This window comes from Erinaceus europaeus, chromosome 11 (assembly GCF_950295315.1).
Source record: "Erinaceus europaeus chromosome 11, mEriEur2.1, whole genome shotgun sequence".
Lineage (NCBI taxonomy): Eukaryota > Metazoa > Chordata > Mammalia > Eulipotyphla > Erinaceidae > Erinaceus > Erinaceus europaeus.
Window position 1 is genome coordinate 105,853,003 of NC_080172.1, and position 15,477 is coordinate 105,868,479.

General features: G+C 38.0%; 1 protein-coding gene across 2 annotated transcripts in view; it reads right to left on the reverse strand.

Moving 5' to 3' along the window:
- Positions 1–3,810: 3,810 nt before the first annotated feature.
- LPAR3 (lysophosphatidic acid receptor 3) overlaps positions 3,811–15,477 on the reverse strand; it is a 99,448-nt gene continuing 87,781 nt past the window's right edge. For both annotated transcript variants that reach the window (XM_060202267.1, XM_060202268.1), the window contains exon 3: positions 3,811–4,190. In XM_060202267.1, the coding sequence (XP_060058250.1) occupies positions 3,856–4,190 (335 nt within the window). In that variant the 3' untranslated portion in view covers positions 3,811–3,855. The remainder of the gene's footprint in view (positions 4,191–15,477) is intronic.

Consider the following 15,477-nt stretch of genomic DNA (forward strand, 5'->3'; position numbering starts at 1 on the left):
ATTGACATTCCCACCAGCAATGTAGGAGGGTTCCTTTGATCCCACAACCTCTCCAGCATTTGCTGCTGTTACCTTTTCTGATGTATGATATTCTCACAGGAGTGAAGTGGTATCTCATTGTTGTATTTATTTGCATTTCTCTGACAATCAGAGACTTGGAGCATTTTTTCATGTTTCTCTCGGCTTTTTAGATCTCTTCTGTGGTGAATACTCTGTCCATTTCCTCTCCCCTTTTTTGGATGGGGTCATTTGTTTTCTTGTTGTTGAGTTTGGTGAGCTCTTTATGTATTTTGTTTATTAGCCTCTTGTCTGATGTATGACATGTAAAGATCTTCTCTCATTCTGTGGGAGTTCTCTTTGTTTGGGTAGTAGTTTCTTTTGCTGTGCAGAAGCTTTTTTTTTTAATTTCTTTATTGGGGAATTAATATTTTACATTCGACAGTAAATACAATAGTTTGTACATGCATAACACTTCCTAGTTTTCTATATAACAATACAACACCCACTAGGTCCTCTTTCTGGACCTGTATTCTTCCCCCATCCCACCCCAGAGTCCTTTACTTTGGTACAACATGCCAATTCCAGTTCAGGTTCTACTTGTGTTTTCTCTTCTGATCTTGTTTTTCAACTTCTTCCTGAGAGTGAGATCATCCCATACTCATCCTTTGTGCAGTAGCTTTTTGATTTGATGTAGTCCCACTGGATAGACAGAAGATTAAAGAACTCATATAGCTAATAAATCTGATCCTTGATTTAGTGTCTTAAATACTCATTCACTGATGTAGTCTTCAGTTTCCTCCTCATACAAGCCAGGTAAACTCCACATTATGGTTTGTTTAAAAAAATTTTGTGTGTGTGTGTGTGTGTGTGCGTGTGTGTGTGTGTGTGTGTGTGTGTGTGTGTGTGTGTGTGTGTGATTAATAGCAGATTACAAGATTGCAAGATTACAATGTATAATTCCATTACCCACCCACCACCAAGTTCTCTATCCCCACTCTCCTTCCTCCCAAAGATAACCATTTTAATTTTCACAAAGCTTAGAAACAGTTTGCTTGCTTCTATTTCTTTTTTCAAGTGCATGTGTATCAGATCTCTAGACTTCACATTCAAGTGAAATCATCAGGTAAGTTGTCTTACATCTCTTTAACCATTTTGCAAAAACACAGTCACCTCCAGTTTTATTCATTTTGTCCCACAGGACAATTTCTATGGCAATTCTTGGCCTTCTGTTGTTTCACACAAATATTTGGACCAGTTGGTCAATTTGCTTAAAAAAAATGCCATTGGAATTTTTATAGAAGTTGCATTGAAATTGCAGGTAGCTTTTGATAGAATGGCCATTCTAATAATGTTTATTCTTCCAATGCAGGAACAAGAAATGTTCTTCCACTTCTGTGTGTCCTTCTCTATTTCTAGTAATGTCCTAATAGTTTTCATTGTAAAGGTCCTTTACCTCCTTTGTGAGATTTACGCCAAGGTATTTCAATGGTTTATTTCAAACAATTCTCTCTAAACAAGCAATCTCCACATAGAACTGAATTCTCCCACCAAATCAGTTTATCAGAACATTTCAAAGTATGTTACAAAGCTAAAAAATTAAATTGTGTTTGACTAGAGGTCAGAGATGGTCTGAAAACACAAAATTTGTAAAAGTCATTATCTCAATAATAATTTCAGAATTCTAGGATTCGAGAAGAGACTTTTTCCCTTCCAATTAAGATGGACTTCTATATCCTGGGTGAGTTTGTGACTGCTGAAATGTGTCACTTCTGAATATACAGAATGTCTGCCTTCACACCATCACTGAAGTGTGTGTGTGTGTGTGTGTGTGTGTGTGTGCATAAAAACAATACATTTCCACCCGAGTTTCCACACTTGGATTCCCTCCAGATACCATTCCAAATATGAAGCCCTGCTGCAGGGTACTAAAAATGGTGCTTTCCTCAAAATAAAAATCCCTTAGTAGCTATTTGGGGATTGGAATTCAATTTCAATTCCCCACCCTTTGGCCAGCTGTAGATTCAAAATGCTTACAGAAAACGTTAAGAGCATGTACTTCATGGCAAATCTTATTTTTCTTCTACAGTAAAAGTGTGTGCTATAGTTACCACAAGCTATACTTTTTATTTAGAAAATACACAAAGCAATAATGCATCTCAGCAAGAGACCAGATTTTTTTTTAAAAAAATTTATTGTATAGGTAGTTTTGATATAAGCTTAAGCAAGACCAACTATTACATAAGAGTTTTTGATATTTACACTTTCAAATCATAATACTTCTATTTAGGCCATTATATCTAAAAGCATAACTTATAAAATTTTCATATCACAAGTAGTTCTTGCACATAAATGTTATACAATAGCAAAAAAATGTAAACGCCTTTTGCAAACTACATAAATACCATATATTTATCTTGAAGTTATTCTTGTATTAAAGTTAGAATATACTCTAAATATTTTATGGAGAGAATGTTGGTCAGCAGCCTATGTATATGAAACATTTTTTTTTTTTTACTTTTGTCTTTCATGTTGCCTACTCAAGGTTTTGAAGGAGAAATGTCTTTTTCTTTTATTTCTTTAAAGATTTTATTATTTATTAATGTGAGAGAGAAAGAGAGAGACAGAGAGAGAAGACACCAGAGCATCACTCTGGCATATGCACTACTCGGAATCCTACTCAGTATTCCACATTGTGCAAGTTCTGTGCTGCTAAAAGAGAAAAAAATATTAATAGAACCCAGCTCAAAATTTAGTCTGTAAGTAAGATCAAGTAGCATAGGTATATCAGTAACCAAGGACGACACATGAGAGCTGGCAGCCTAGGAGCTGACTCAGCACTGGACTTGCAAGCATGAGGTCCTGAGTTCTAATCCCAACTTCACATATATTCCAGAGTAACACTCTGGTTCTCTTCTCCTCTTTCATATCAACCAATAAATAAATCTTCCAAAATACTTTAAACATATTTGATGTGAACAAATCGGACAAACCCCCCGTAATATGGAGGTAACTAAAAATGAAGACTTGAGTGAAGTTCATATATTACCCCATATGGAAGGAAGTTAGTGTACTTTCACCAGATTTTTTACTTCACTAATATCTTTTTTTTTTTTAATCATCTCGTGTGTGTGTGTGTGTGTGTGTGTGTATGTGTATGTGTTTGTGTGTGTACACGCACAGAGACTATATATACAGTTTGAGTCCTGGAATAGCAATTTATTTCACCATCACTGTTACTGGTGTCTTTAAAAGCAAAATGGAAATGTACATATGCAGACACAGGCACACAAGGAACTCTCTCTCTCTTATTTTGTGGTTCAGAGTAAGTTTTTGATGTTTACCTTACTTTAAATTCTTTTCCTCAGAATGCTGTCTCTGTCAAACATCTAGTTTCATTTGCAGTCCTCATGGATCTGTTATTCTGAGATTCCACCTAACTACTGGCCATGGCTTCTTTGAGTACAAAAATATCATTGCTGAAGCATCTAGCAAAAAAAAAAAATTAAATGAACGTAGAAAGAACAACACAGGCTTTCCAAGCAGCTACATAAAGTGGCTCAAGTAACATTGTTATTTATTCTGTTTGGCCTCAGGACTTTAACATCCTTGTAAAGCAGGAATCTCCTGTCCTGCTCATTCTCTTTAAACGCATTGCGATGTATTCCCTTCACTGCATACACTTTTAAATCATGTAAAACTTAAAAACAAAAATCTAGCATTGACGAATTCAGATGTCAAGTAACACTGTATGTGGGCTTTGTTAGAGGCAGGTAACCATTCTTAAAAGCTCTTTTTTTCTCTTCCTTCCTTTCTTCCTTTCTTTCTTTCAGAGCAGGCTAGAAGGGACGCCACAGTTCAGGAACCATTCGGGCTCTTGTTACAGCTCACGCCTTGGGAGATACTATCCTCCATATACTGGCTGCCAGTGTCGCTCCTGCTAAGGACTGTGGAGGGGATGCCGGAGGAGCGCCTCTCTGGGTTCTTCTCCTGAGAGAAGCAGCAAACCATCTTCTTCATCGTGCTGTACATGTCCTCATCCTTGTAGGAATAGATGATGGGGTTCATGACAGAATTGAACAGCGCCAGCAGCAGGAACCACCGTTTCACGTGCTGCACGCCGCACTGCTTGCAGTTCAGTCCATCCAGCAGCAGCACCACCAGGCCAGGGGTCCAGCACACGACAAAGGCTCCTGGAAAAAAAAACAAAGAAGGTACTCAGACTCCGGCTGCTTATTTATTTAGTTTTCTTCTACCTTTCCTCTTGTTAGTGGCATCTGAGGAGCTTAAAGATCTGGTTTTTTTTTTTTACAAGCTTTTTTAAAAAACATATTTATTTATTCCCTTCTATTGCCCTTGTTTTATTGTTGTAGTTATTGTTGTTGTTGTTGTTGGATAGGACAGAGAGAAATGGAGAGAGGAGGGGAAGACAGAGAGAAGGAGAGAAAGATAGACATCTGCAGACCTGCCTCACCGCTTGTGAAGCAACCCCCCGCAAGTAGGGAGCCTGGGGCTCAAACTGGGAGCCTCATGCTGGCCCTTGTGCTTTGCACCACCTGCACTTAACCTGCTGTGCTACCGCTGGACTCCCAGGATCTGTTTTGACAAATAAAAAGCCAACTTCCACCTTTCATCTGAGCATGTGATATCTGGGCTTGTTAGGGGGCAAATTGTTGATGGCTTCCTTGATCATTATCTACATACTACTGCACCTGCCTATATGCTTGCCCAGGTCTCCTAATTAGGGGCTTACCTTCACCTCCTGCTTATTAAGCACCACAGTTAGCTCCACTTCAGTTAGTTTTCCAGATCCCAGTAGGAGGCTGCTGTGGTCATTGTCTACAATTATTCCTCCAAAAACCCAGGCCTAATTCCAGTGACATATGTGGGGAGGCCTTCAGTACTTAACGCTGCCCTCTGCCATTCTCTTAATCAGACTTTCTAAATACTTCCTGAAAAATAAACCACTTTGCATCTATGGAATTCTAGTCTTTTCACTAAATCATCTGGTCAAAAGTGTTACTCAGTATAAATTCATATTGATGTTTAGTAAATATTAAATTCATTTTGACATATTTATTCATAGATCATCTGCTTAGCAGTCTGTTTTAGATTTAGGCTATTATTTTTGGTGCAGTTTAATGGTTTTGGACAGTCTTTTTTTTTTTTCCTTGTCTTTATTTTAGCAAATGAATAGAATGAAACTGAATAGCTAAGGGAAATCCTGTTTTGTGAACATTTTGTTTCCATTTTACCTACTGTATCTTTGTGTATGTTGACATATGCATGAAGTAAAATATTTCTCACTATAGGACTTAGTTAAAAAGTTTAAGAATTAATAGTTTAGGTAATCTCAAACACTCTACCCAACTCCAGTATTCTGTAGTTCCTATAATATTAACACCTTTGTCCTCTCTGGTATTCCCAGGGCATGGTTGTTGTCAAGAAAGAACTAAAAAAACCAGGAAGTCAGGTGGTAGCGCAACGGGATAAGTGCATGTGACGCAAAGCACAAGGACCAGCGCAAGGATCCCACTTTGAGCCCCGGCTCCCCACCTGCAGGGGGATTGCTTCACAAGCGGTGAAGCAGGTCTGTAGGTGTCTATCTTTCTCTCCCCCTTTTTGTCTTCCCCTCCTCTCTCCATTTCTTTGTCCTATACAACAACAACAACAATAACTACAACTAGGGCAACAAAAGAGAATAAATAAATATTAAAAAAAGAAGAAGAAAAAGGGGACCTTCCATACGACCCAGTAATTTTTCTCCTAGGGATATATCCTAAAGATTCCATAACACTGAACCAAAAAAAAAAAAAAAAGATAGAACTAGACAAATCAGACATCAAAAGCTTTAGCTACCAACTTTGATGTGAAGAGTTTTTTGGTGTGGAATTATTTAATTCCAGGCGTGCCTCAAGGTACTTGTGCCAATGGGAAGGGGGGGAGATATTGATCAACTTTACATTTTGTTAAACACACACACGTCACAATTTTATAGAATATTTAAATTCTTCAATCTCCAGAAAGAGAAATCATGGATCTGAGGGAAGGAATAAAATGAAAAGAAAAGGAGGACCTCTTCAAAGTGAAACTTAAAAAAAGTGGAGCAAGTAAAAAACAACATAAGATGCTACAAATGAATCCAAATATGCTGATAATCAAGCTGATGCTAATGTAGTCGTGTTTTTTGAATAAACAGGCAAATCTAAAGATTTGAGATTTAACAATACATTATATGTAACAAACTGTGAAGGTGACTATCATGAAAAGTATTAGATAACTATTTTTGAAAGAGAAAGGTTACTGGAATAGGGTACAAAGTAGATTACAAGGTATAGGTGGGGGGCAGGTGGTAGCACACCGGGTTAAGTGCACATAGTGTGAAGCACAAGGACCTGTTCAGGGATCCCGGTTCAAACCCCCAGCTCCCCACCTGCAGGTGGGGTTACTTCACAAGCAGTGAGGCAGGTCTGCAGGTGTCTATCTTTCTCTCCCCCTCTCTGTCTTCCCCTCCTCTCTCCATTTCTCTTTGTCCTATCCAACAACAGCAACAACAACAGAGAAAAAAAAATGACTGCCAGGAGCAGTGGATTTGTAGTGTAGGCGTCAAGCCCCAGCAACAATCTTGGAGGAGGGAAATATATATAAAGTCCTATGAAACTGGGTGAGAATGCAGGCAAGATAGTCACCAGATTAGTATGCTAGCTTTGTCATATAAGTGGCCTAGGTTCAAGCCTGGTCCTGATAAACTGGGCAGCAAGTTCACAAGTATCATTTTACTTTAAATTTTATTCTTTAAATTCCACATATATCTTGGGAGCTGGGGAGACAGTATAGCAGTTATACAAAAATGACTTTCATGTCTGAGGGTCCAAGATCCCAGGTTCAATCCCTAGCACCACCACCATAAGCCAGAGCAGTGCTCTGGAAAAAAATAAGACCCACATATATCTTAATTTTGTTTGAATATATATATTATATATAATATATATGTGTGAAGACAAGATTAGAATAAATGCTAAATATCTTCCTTAAAAATTCTTCTTAAAAGTAGAATATTATTTTATCATTAAAAAGAATAGCCAATGTAAAATTTTAGTTTGGTTTGGTAAGGAAACTTAAAGATTCTAGAGAAATATTTGAATTGGTGTTCTGTTTTTTAAAATGAAGTCATTTGTACATATTTCCCCTTTGCTCAGATTTACATAAAATAATCCATTCAGTCAACATTGCTCAGTTGATTATGTGCCAGGTGTTTTTCTAAACATTTTATGTGTCTTAGTCATTTAATCTGCATAGCAATTCTTTTTCATATAAATTTTTAAGTGATTTAATACTGATTTACAGAATTATGAGATAACAGGGATGTAATTCCACATTGTTCCCATTACCAGAGTTCTGTATCCCTACCCCCTTCATTGGAAACTGCAGTAGTTCTCCCAAGGCTACAGATATGGGTTGACTATTATTTCTATAACTATCTATCTGTCTGTCTGTCTGTCTGTCTATCTATCTATATATGAAATGGCCAAGCCATTTTTTTTTCCTATAGTACTGCCTTCTCTTCCTAAGTCACACCCACCCCTGCACCCCTGTTACTTCAGAATCTCATTATTTTTTTCCTCATCTCTCTCTGGGTCTTGATGGAATTGGAGTTCAGAGATCTCTGGTCACCTTTCCCTAACATTTCTTCCGCTCTGAGAGTATGGGCCAAAATTCTTTTCAGGGAGCGGAAGGTGGAAGGTTTGACAGAAATTGCTTCTCTGCTGAATATGGACATTGGCAGGTTTATCCCAGCCTGTTTCTATCTTTCCCTAGTAGGGTAGGGCCCTGGAGTGGTGAGGTTTCAGGACACATCAGTGTGGTCATCTGCCCACAGAGGTTAGGATGGACCCATAGTAGCATCTGAAAGGCAGTAAGATAAAAAGCAGAACAATATGATTAATAAACAAGAACCAAATGGGAGAAATAGAGCCAGATGAGAATAAGGATCTTAGGGTGGAAAGAAGCTAGGAAGTCTGTGTTAGGTATGTTCCAAGAGGCCGATGTCTTTAGTATAATTTTCGCTTGAGTTTGACAGGTAACTGCATAGCAATTCTTGGCATGAAGTACAACTACTACCATCATTTTAAAAGAAACTGGAATGCAGAGAACTTAAGGTAACGTGCTCTGAGCGCCACAACTGATTAAGTAGAAGAGCCAGGTTTGGAACTTAGGCAGGATATCCACTTGCTACATTGCTGGTTATTAGTGACCCGAAAAGATCTTTATTACCAAAGTGAGTGATGGGGAAAGGGGGTACTGGTTTTTAGAGTCTTCTTCATAGTATGCTATATACACTTTTGAAGTCTCAAATATTGTAATTAAGTCATATTTTTTATTTTTCTAGCAGAAAGATTTTCCATCTAGCAAAGGAAGGAAGGAAGGAAAGATAGACTAGAAAAGGAAGTAAGGGAAAGGGATGAAAGGAAAAGGAAAACAAACAAGGAAAACATGACTGGCCAAGGGGGTGAGCAAAGCAACATGCATCTGATGACCTTATCTTTATACTGTTTCCAAGAACAACAAATGACAAGTCTTCTTTGATAGAGCTGCCCACACACATTATGCAGTTAAACTAGAGAAGGTTGCTTAGTTGATACTGTGTAAGGTAATGATCACACCAGGGCAGTAACACTGGGGAACATCCTTCATAGAACTCTACACATGACCAAGTTCTCCCTCAAACTCTCCTCAGAGAGGATGCAATGTGTCAAACAGTTCATTCTTGGGAGGTAGGAGTTACTGTGTGTTAACTCCCTAGACATGAGGTCCTAAAATATGCTGTAACAGGAATATGTCAGGAACAGTTTTGGCCTTGGGAACTAGTATCATGGAGAATTCTTTTGAGACTGTGGGAGATGTCAGACACATTGCAAAACAGAGGAGCAGATAACGAGCCCTGAGAAATAAGTAGTCTGTTCCCTATACATTTCTAGGAAAAAAAAATAAATACCAAGCCCTAAGATGTGTTTTGAGTAATTAGACCTAATGCTCAGACTTTGACATATAGTAACAAGCAGAATGTTTAGAGTTCAAGACACCCTGAATCATTATTTTTTTCCCTCCTTTTAGAGCAGGCACAGTGACCATTCCCTTCTCTGAAGCCTGTGGCATTTTCCACTTGGAACACCCACATGCGTGGGTATGTTCTCTGATGAATTCCACTCTGACATCTCATGAGAGCCCTGGGGCAAACTGGGCACCTCTTAATTCAAACCAGTACCCAGGCAGGGGCCATTCTTTGTTGTTGTTGTTGCCACTGGGACTTCATTACTCCATGCTGAGTTTTTCAGATAGCAAGGCAGAAACAGAGACAGAGAGAAAGATGCCACAGCACCAATATATCTTCAGTGTGGTTAGGGGGCTGGGCTCACATCTAAGCTGTGTATATGACAAAGCAATTGCACTAAGTGCGCTCTCTTGTTGGCCTGAAGTGCTACTCTTAATTGTCACCCCACTTTTACACATGACAGCTCACAGGCATTCTAGTGAAGCTTTGGCATAGCCCCTCAAGCCAAAAAATTCAAGAGTTCTAACCTGGCAGCAGGCCCAACTGTACCATACAAACTCTTAAGCATGGTGTTCTACAGAGGCCAGTTTTAAATCTTATTTATTTTCATTTTTTATTCTGAAGTATACTTGCTTCTATTTTTCTTTTGAACAGTTTTAATTCTTTAAAATTTTTTTTTGTGATTAATATTAGGTTAAGACCCAGAGAGACACCTGTAGGCCTGCTTCACCACTCCTGAAACTTTCTCCCCTACAGGCAGGGACCATGGGCTTGAACCTTGGTCCTTGTGCACTATAGTGTGTGTGCTTAACCAGACACAATATCATCTATTTTGACTTCAGAGTAGTAGTCTATGGAATATACACTCCATAAGTTTTTAGCCAGTGACTGTAGAGATTCCTTAAATCTAAAAAATTGAACCTACCATATGATCTAGTTATTCTTCTCATAATTATCTATACACACTTCCAAATAGATCTAGTTCTTCACATCATGGTCATGGCAGTGCTATTTGTAATAACTCCAATTTGGAAGTAATTCTAATGTCCAAGGACAGATGAGAGGTTAAGGAAGCATACACACACAGCTACGCAGCAGTAAAATTTTTTTAAAATTATATTTATTTATTTATTTATTTATTATTTTTAAAATTATCTTTATTTATTTATTAGATAGAGACAGCCAGAGACCCAGAGGAAAGGAGAGGATAAAGAGGAAGAGAGACAGAGAGACACCTGATGCACTGCCTCACCACTCATGAAGCTTTCCCCTTGCAAGTGGGGACTGGGGACTCAAACCTGGATCCTTGTGCATTGTAACATGTGCGCTCAACCAGGTGTGCTATCACCTGGCCCCATGAAGTCTTCTCTTTAGCTACTACTTGGATGGAACTTGAAGGAATTGTTGTCTATTGCAGCAAACCAAAAGACTTTCAAAGAAAGATGTGGAAAACATTGAAAAATGGGATGGGGACCCAGTGTCCTATAATGAGGAATTGAGAAGCTGATGAAAGGTGTGGTGTGCTTAGACCTATCATCGGGAGATGTGAAATTGTACACATTTGACAACAATCTTATAAATCAACACCTTCACAATAAGGTGACCTGTTTTTTTTTTTTTTTTTTTTAACTAATGCTTTAGAACAGTGGCTATTTTAAGATTAAAATATATTATATGAGCAAGAGAAAGAAAAATACTACTCTGCTTTGGCATGTGGTACCAGGAATCAAACCCATGATTCTCCTGTTTGTTAGTCCTATACCCTATCTGTTTAGCCACACTCTCATCTTCACTTTGAAGACTTACTCGGGGACTTGTGTAAGTCTACTGTTTCAGCAAGAAGCTTTGAGTGATCAAATACCTCTAGTATTTGAAGTTTGAAATGTTTCCACATACATAGAAATCTACTGGGGTGATGGTGGTGGGGAGACAGCATAATGGTTATGCACAAAAACCTCTCATACCTAAGTTAGGTCCCAGGTTCTATCCTTAGCACCACCATAAGCCAGAGATGAGTGATATTCTGGTTTCTCTCTCTCTCTCTGTGTGTCTTTCTTTCATAAATAACTAAAATATTGAAAGAAATGTCTTCGGTGGAAAAATTTGGGGGCCAGGTGGTAGTCTGCCTGGCTGAGTACACACATTACAGTGCAAGAGGACCCTGGTTCAAGCCCCTGGCCCAACCTACAGGAGGGAAGCTTCACAAGTAGTGAAGCAGGGCTACAGGTGTCTCTCTTTCTCTCTCCTTATCTCTCCATCCTTTCTCAACTTCTGTCTTGATCCCCTCCCAAGAATAATTTAAGAAAACTTTTAATAATAAAAAAAGAAATCTCCTAGGGTGCCTGATTAAAATTTGGGATTCCACCTACATCTGCCAGATAAGAAACTGATGAAGGATATGGACATATTGAGGTATTTATTGGACTATTATTAGAGACATCAGAAGAATGTTTTAGTAAAACGTGAGAACCACTGGCTTAGACAGAGGAACTCATCCAAGATCTGGAAATGTGGGTCAGACTCTGATAGCTCCAAACTGAAATATTGGCTTGGGAGTCATCAACATTAAGTGAGAATTGAAGCCATATGCCTTCCATAAAGAGATATTTACTAAGCAATCACATACCATGTGTCAGCTATGAATTTCTTACTGGTGCATATGTTTGAACACTCCTAACTTCTTTTCATTGTCAAGTGACAGGCTAGTTATGTCTTTGGGAAGGTGGGGCCACAGAACGTTGATGGTGGGCACAATGTAGAACTACACCCTGTAATCCTACAATCTTGTAAGTCACCGCGAATCACAAATAGAGTTTTAAAATAAGTCATCTTCTATGTTCTTTCACTACATGTTTAAGAAACTCAGAAACAGTCTAATTAAGGTATAACTGAATTTTTCCCCTAGAAATTAAATGAATTGGAGTATTACACCAAAGTAAAAGACTCTGGGGTGGGTGGGTGGGTGGGGAGAATACAGGTCCATGAAAGATGATGAATGACCTGGTGGGGGTTGTATTGTTAAATGGGAATCTGGGGAATGTTATGCATGTACAAACTATTGTATTTACTGTTGAATGTAAAACATTAATTCCCCAATAAAGAAATAAATTATAAATTATATAAAAAAAAAGAGATAGGAGAGAAAGAGAACCAGGCACAGCTCTGGTACATGCACTGCGAGGGATCAAACTCCAGACCTCATGCTTGAGAGTCCAATATTTTATCCACTGTTCCACCTCCTAGACTGCTTTAAGATTTATTATTATTGGAGATGGGTGGTAATGTGTGCACTCGGTTGAGTACACAGATTACCATGTATAAGGACCTGGGTTCAAGTCCCTGGTCCCCACCTGTAGGGGGCACATTTCACAATCAATAATGCTACAAGTAATTTTTTTTTCTTCCCTCTCTTCCTATCTCCCTTCCCTCAATTTCCCTGTCCTATCCAAAATAGATGTTCTTTAAAAGATTATTTATAAAAAAAAAAGAAATTAAATGAACTAGTTTTAGTACTACATTCAAAACCAATATCATGAGCTCAGTGTTAATTTTAAAGTACAGTGAATTATATATGAGAATATTCAATTACAGTGCTGAAATGATTTTAATGACTGCAATTTAAGGTAATCAGAACCCTCAAATTAAGCAATGTTTAGTACTTTGGAAGATGTAATTACAAATGAAAATATTTGTGACAAGTAAAATAAAACTCTTTCAAGGTCCCTAACAGACATTTTGTTTAAACACTTCATATAACAGCTCTCCCCACTTATTTAGAAATCTTCAGGATATCTTAAATAATAGTCTAGTAAATACCTCATATCCACATTGTAGGAAATTAGAAAGGAGAATAGGTGTGCATCTATAAGAAGGACCCTTCATTGGAATGCATGTTAAGTAGTTTAGTATTTGAATGGGAAGGATTTCCAACCAATAATACTGTACCCAGCTAGAGGTGCACTCGCATTTGAAGAAGCATGGCTTTTCAGACTGACAGACAGACAGAAGTTAATGAAATTCATCTCATTAAACTGATCTTACAAAAATTTATATATACTACAGATACTTTCATAAAATGAAAATAATTCCCACTTGGGAGCAGCAGGTACCAAAAATTTAAGTGTAGAGGGAAGAAAGTAATAATGGGATTTTTACAATGGGTTTAAGATTAACTTGCTTTCAATACCTTGTAAAGTATAAGCATATAATCCCAGATGTAGATTTCATGTGAACACAGATGTAACCTCAAAACAAAAATACTTAGAAGAAGCAGTGTAGCATTCTTGAGGTTTTTGGAGACAGACAGGATGTGTAGATGATTGAGACTTCAAGTTGCTTGAAATATGCTCTTCAGAACACATTTCTATTCTATTGAGTTAGACTTGTAGCCATATTTTGTCCATTTTAAAATTTACATATGCAATTAAAAATCTTGACATGTGAATGGTACATAAATAAAACTTCTAAAACAATAAAAGCAATTTCTCACACAGAAAAGTCTCATGCTGGCACACTGACTACTCATTTTATCAAACAGGAGCCTATATTTTAACTATGTTCCATCTATGATTCTTTGCTTTTAGTCCAGGAAAAAGTGGCAGGGCACAAGCAATAATACTAACCTAGTCAGCCACAGTACCGTCTGAAATAGAAAATTTTAACTCCACATAAAAGTCAGGTTTTGAACCTCATCTTAGGGAAGCTCTCTTTTTATTTGAAAAGAAAAAACCTAAGTGAGGGAAGATGGTGAACTGAGAATCTGCTAGTGGCTTGAGTTCTGACCACATCTTCTAGAAATGGTAGGATTTTCTGCCTTTAGTAGGCCAGTCAATAAGGGGTCCTAGCAGTGACACCAAAGAGATGACTATAACTTAATTTGGGTTAAAAAAAAAGAGTAGAAAAAAAGGGGAAAATTTTTTCTTTCTTTTAAATTATTAAGCACACCTTCTTCCCCTTACCCTCCATAACCAGTCCCTGGGGACCAGCTCCTAGCAGGCTCCCCTGCTAATTATTAAGCACACCTTCTTCCCCTTACCCTCCATAACCAGTCCCTGGGGACCAGCTCCTAGCAGGCTCCCCTGCTGAGCCTCTTTCTTTACCAAGATTCCTGTCCCACCAGGGAGTATCATTCATTCTAAGTCTATACCCTTCTGAAACCTCTGGCCTTTTAGACTTAGAATGAATGATACTCCCTGGTGGGACAGGAATCTTGGTAAAGAAAGAGGCTCAGCAGGGGAGCCTGCTAGGAGCTGGTCCCCAGGGTAGTGGGCATCTTATCTATTGTGGGAGGAACTTACTCCTACCTCCTCTACAGGCTCTCCTCTCCCTCCTCCTCCTAGCTAATTAAAAAAATTAAATTAAATTAAATGAAAAATAAAGTAATAAAAAAACTTTCCTTTCACTGCTCTTTAATTACAGCTCTTTTTCTTATCTTTCCTCTTTTCTCTCTCTTGTTTCTTTTTTCTTTTTTTTTTTTTATCTTGTCATACACTTCTTCCTTCCTTTTTCTTTGCCTTTCTGAATTTGTGAATTATTTTGGGGAAGAAATCTGACTCAGAGTGGACTCTCTATGTGTGTATCTCTGCTCTACTTCCTTTTCCCCTCTTGTTACCCCTAGAATATACAGTGGATAGTAGATTCGCATAACTGTCTATTCTTGCTATCGCTTCTTTCTTTTCTCTTTCTTATTCACTGGGATTTGGTTACTATTTTTTCATGGGCTGGAGAAATTGTTTGGCTAACTGGTAGTGATTAAACTGCTTCAATACTTGTTTCAGTTGCTATTTTAATTCCTGAGGTTGGTGAGTGCAATTATCATAAAGGTATTTAGTGCAGTGTTGCTTGTGCTCAAGACACAACAACTGAGGAACAACAGAGCATAAAAAAAAGAAACACATAAATCAAAAAAATGGGTAGATCAAAAACAAATAAAACTGCTACTCCAATGAATGAAGACAAGAGCCCAGAAGAAACTACAAATCAGCCAGAAGTAACCATAGATAAGAAAAGTATGCAAGCAATAATAAACTTATTAATCACAGAAATGAAAACAACATTGGAGGAAAGGAATGGCAGTATTAGGGAAATAACAGTTGAGACCCCCAAGGAAAATACTGATTATCTTGAGGCAATTAGAGAACTGAAAGCTGAAATAGCTATAATGAAGAAAGAAGCTGAGGCAAGGGAAAGCAGACTAACAGAAGCAGAAAACAGAATTAGCTAGACAGAGGATGAGCTAGAGTAAACTAAGAAAGAAGTGAAAGAGCTTAAAAAGAGATTGACAGATACTGAAAACAACAACAGAGACATATGGGATGATCTCAAAAAAAGTAACATTCGCATAATTGGCCTGCCAGAGGAAGAAAGAGAGGAAGGGGAAGCAAACATTCTAGAGGAAATAATAAAAGAAAACTTCCCAGACCTGAATA